Source organism: Lycium barbarum, chromosome 11 (assembly GCF_019175385.1).
Source record: "Lycium barbarum isolate Lr01 chromosome 11, ASM1917538v2, whole genome shotgun sequence".
NCBI classification, from domain to species: domain Eukaryota; kingdom Viridiplantae; phylum Streptophyta; class Magnoliopsida; order Solanales; family Solanaceae; genus Lycium; species Lycium barbarum.
This window is the reverse complement of record NC_083347.1, coordinates 31835932-31839984: the sequence shown is the minus strand read 5'-3', so window position 1 is coordinate 31839984 and position 4053 is coordinate 31835932. Positions and strand designations below refer to the sequence as shown.

At 34.7% G+C, this 4053-nt stretch overlaps 1 protein-coding gene across 1 annotated transcript; it reads right to left on the bottom strand.

The window, feature by feature from the left end:
* Nucleotides 1-1574: 1574 nt before the first annotated feature.
* On the bottom strand, nucleotides 1575-2347 carry LOC132618438 (auxin-responsive protein SAUR78-like). Its single transcript, XM_060333497.1, has one exon. The coding sequence runs from the start codon at nucleotides 2245-2247 to the stop codon at nucleotides 1870-1872; it is 378 nt and encodes a 125-aa protein (XP_060189480.1). The 5' UTR covers nucleotides 2248-2347; the 3' UTR covers nucleotides 1575-1869.
* Nucleotides 2348-4053: the final 1706 nt, after the last annotated feature.

The window sequence follows — 4053 nt, the reverse complement described above, 5'->3', positions numbered from 1 at the left end:
CCTCCGCCCGTCCCATATTAGTTGTCAAGGTTACTAAAAATACTTGTTATTTTATAAAATCAAGATAAAATTAATTATTTTTATCCCATTTTACCTTTAGTATTAAGTGTTCTTAAAAAATATAATCAATATTGATTAAAGTACAATATATTGAAGAATAAGGTAGTAAAAATACACCTTTTATTTATTATTCTTAAGAGGTGTGCAAAAAGAAATGTGACAATCAATATGGAACGGAGGGAGTACTATATAATACTATTACACATGATCATGGATGAGTTACATGCTAAGCTATCAAGTAGTAGTTAAAATGGGCAATTATTTCCGCCATCATTATCTTAGAAGTTGCAAATTAACTGAATTGTGATTGTTCAGCTTAAGCACCCTTCTTCATCACGTTTCTTCAAAACTCAAAATAGTTGCTGAATTAGTCGGAAAAGTATTGACAGATCAACATCCAGTTACACGTACGAAAAGTGAGTACGTGTACAAGGAGCCCAGCTCTAGCTTGGACAAATTATGTGGAGGACAAACACCAAAAAGATTCAAAACTGGTGACCCCAAACAACAGCTGTAGGGAAAAAAGAAAAAACCACCAACAGCTGTACTTTAGTACGTTAAAATCAAGGATCAATTTAAGTCATTGTCCTACATCAGATACTTAGCATAATGTGTAACCTTGTTTGTAGAAATAACAAAAGTTTGACACATAAGTTAAAAGATAAAATATGTTGATGTAATTCTGTAGGGGAATATCATTAAAGGTAAAATGAGAATGTTAAAATTAAAGATTTAACGTGCCCTATCCCGCTCTGCATAGCAATTTTCATTTGTTTCAATCCACTGGTACTAACTAGCTCGCCGGCCTGCATAAGATTTGTCTCGTCCTGCCCTGTTGCCGTCTTGCTTGTTTATTCTAACCAATGCTTAATTCAGACAATTTTATCAACTATAATCGGTTATTAGTACTACTGGTTCAATCCAGACGGGTTCAAAATTTAAATTAAGTGAATTTGGGGCGAGTATGTCTATAGAGTGTAACTCTATATAGATTAGAGAGAAATTTTGGTGACTATGATGAGTCAGTTTTTGGAGTCCACCTTCTTGATAAGTTAGTGATCATACATTCATACATCAGTACCACGAATGGAAGAGCATTAAGAACTAGTACACTGGGATCGTTTTGTAATGAGTTATTCATGTATTAAAATTAGCATATTTAATACTCCGTATCATGTTTGGACTTTGGTAGCTTTTTAGTTGCTTTATATAAAGTTCAATATATAAATTATGATGTTTGATTATCATTTTATAAACACACAAAAATAAAACGTGTATAAGTTATAAGTTAACTTGTGTACTATTATTTACATATACGGGGTAAAAGTTAGAATAACAAATACTTAAATAATTAAACCTGCATAATCAATTTCTACATTACTAATACTTTAACCCTAACCAGCAACTAGACCACCCCTAAATTTTTCTTACCGTAAGTCCGTAACAACAAGCAAAGTGTCAGCATTGTTGATGTTAGCTGGTTTCAAATAAGAAAAAGAAAAAGAAAAAAGAAAGAAATTGAAGGACAAAATGGATAAGCATAAAAACTTAGTACAAGGAAAGAATGGAACATGCATTAATGGAATAACAAATCACCCATTAGGCTTGTCTCTTCAATATCAAGAGATTTGCCTTGGGCTAATCCTCTTTCTTTCCCCTCCTTCGTCTAACGCTAATTAATCAAAATCAAAAGAGAAAAAAGAAGAAAAAATTACATTAGAACGTATATACTCGATAGTGATCATCTCCAATTACCACGTCCACGTCACAGTTATTTTTTCCATTTCAGTTACTGACGGTTATTCCACATCAGCAAGAGTAAAACTCAACCAACTCATCTAATGACTCAGGTTGAGGATCAGCATTTTCAAGCATCCATAACAAATGCTCAAACAAAACAACTTCACAACCAACTGTAATATATTCTTCAGATTCACCTGACCTTTCGACAAGTTCACGGAAAAGCGGATGGTCAACAACTTCGGAGTTTACTAGGTACCGACGACGAGATTTTCCGACATAGACAGGATATAAATTCTTGTCGGAAAATGAATTATTATCGTCATCGTCCGAGGAAGAATGATGATGTGTAGCTACGATGGTGCTGCTGTTTACGCGTCCGAGTTTGAAAGATTGCATTTTTTTCAGGACTGATTTGAGTTTGGTTAGTTTGCCGCCTTTAGCCATTGTTGCTGTATAGGGAGAAAAGAGGAATTCTATTTTTTTTTTTTTTTTTTTTTTTTTTGAAGATGAAAGGAGAGTAGTGAGGTTTGAGGAGAAAGTGGTAGGAAAGTGAGGATATATATGGGACAAGGGGAAGGGTAAAATTGGAAATGTTTATTGGGCAGCAGTTACATACTTGTTGAATTGAATTTGTTTAGGCACGTGGGGATGGGGGCCCCTTTGTTAGTCTTAATTTCATGGGGTACCCAAAAACCAGCTGCGCGCGCCTTTCTGCCTATTTGAGAGAACCCCCAGATTTTTTATTGGTGAAATTCATTGACAAACATATGTGATCGGTTACTTATTTTTATTTAAGTATCTAAAGTGGTCCTTGTTTCATTTAGATACTTCAGGTGAGTCATTCATATTCTACTTAGACACTTTTTGCATCGTTATCGGAGCAAAATCAACACCAGTTGTCTCCTACATGGATTAAGTGGCCAATTAAATTGTGTCAATTCATTTAAATTGTGTCAACTCAATTAAATTGTGTCAACTCATTTTAATTGTAAATTCACTAATTTGTAAATTTGTGGAGTTTTGACCATTAAAAATTGGGGCTTTTGGGCTTGTTAGATGTGCAATGAGGTGGGGCCCCCTTTGGTGTTGGTTTTGCTCCGATAACGGTGCAAAAAGTGTGTAAGTGGAATAGGAATAACCCACCTGAAGTGTCTAAATGGAACAAGAGTCACTTTAGGTGCTCAAATGAAAGAAGTGGACGACCACAAATGTTTGTCGATGGGTTTTGCTCCGATAACGATGCAAAAAGTGTCTAAGTGAAATAGGAATGACCCACCTGAAGTGTCTAAATGGAACAAGGTTCACTTTAGGTGCTCAAGTGAAAGAAATGGACGACCACAGGTGTCTATCGATGGGTTTGACCTTTTTTATTTGTTTTGGAATATGTGATTTGCTCCGCTACTTTTTGGTGGGCTCTGGGTAAGTCCCGCTCTAATGTAATAGCAACAAACCACACAAGAGATGTAAATCGAAATAGAAAAGTCCCGCGGAACGAGTTCGGTCAAGAAATATATGCAGGTGGTATCGAACCCGGGATCCCCCCATCTCGGGAGATCCCATGCTCAACTAACTCAGCCGCCAACGAAGTGGCTTCGTCCCAATTTATATGATGGTGGTGGTCGGATTTTGAGAGTCAAACGAAATCATTTTTTATCTTAAATTATTCATATGGATTTTAAATATTTTGAATTATTAATTATTGTAACTTATAGGACTAGTACAATTTTTAAGTAGTTTTGAAATATGTAAATTCTATTTTAAAAAAACGAAAAGATTTTATGTCCAAAAATACTATCAAAATTAGAAAGTTTGAAAATAAAAAGGGTTACGTAAGTTGGGATGGAGAGTATAAATTTAAGCGGAGAACTAAAATGGAAGGACAAAAACATATTTTTCAAATTATGTTCTTTTACTCATCCCCCAATCTATTAAGTATCTATGTTATCTCACCTCACTTGAAAAAGAATCACAATGATTTTTCATTTTTGCTCATTGTCAATGAATAACTCCAAACTAGATCATCTTTAACATCTTAGCTTAGTTGGAGGTGAAGATGACTCGCCAACTTGTAGCCAGCCTTCTGATCCAACTAATGAAAACGAGAACTTTGAATCTAATACATAAATTGGAGGTTTACTGATTCACTTGACTGACCGTAACTTTGACCCTAGCAGTGATCCTTACAAGAAAAAGTAAGAAATAGAAAATACTTTTCTTTTTTGTTTGTCTTTTTATATGAGCTTTTTAGTT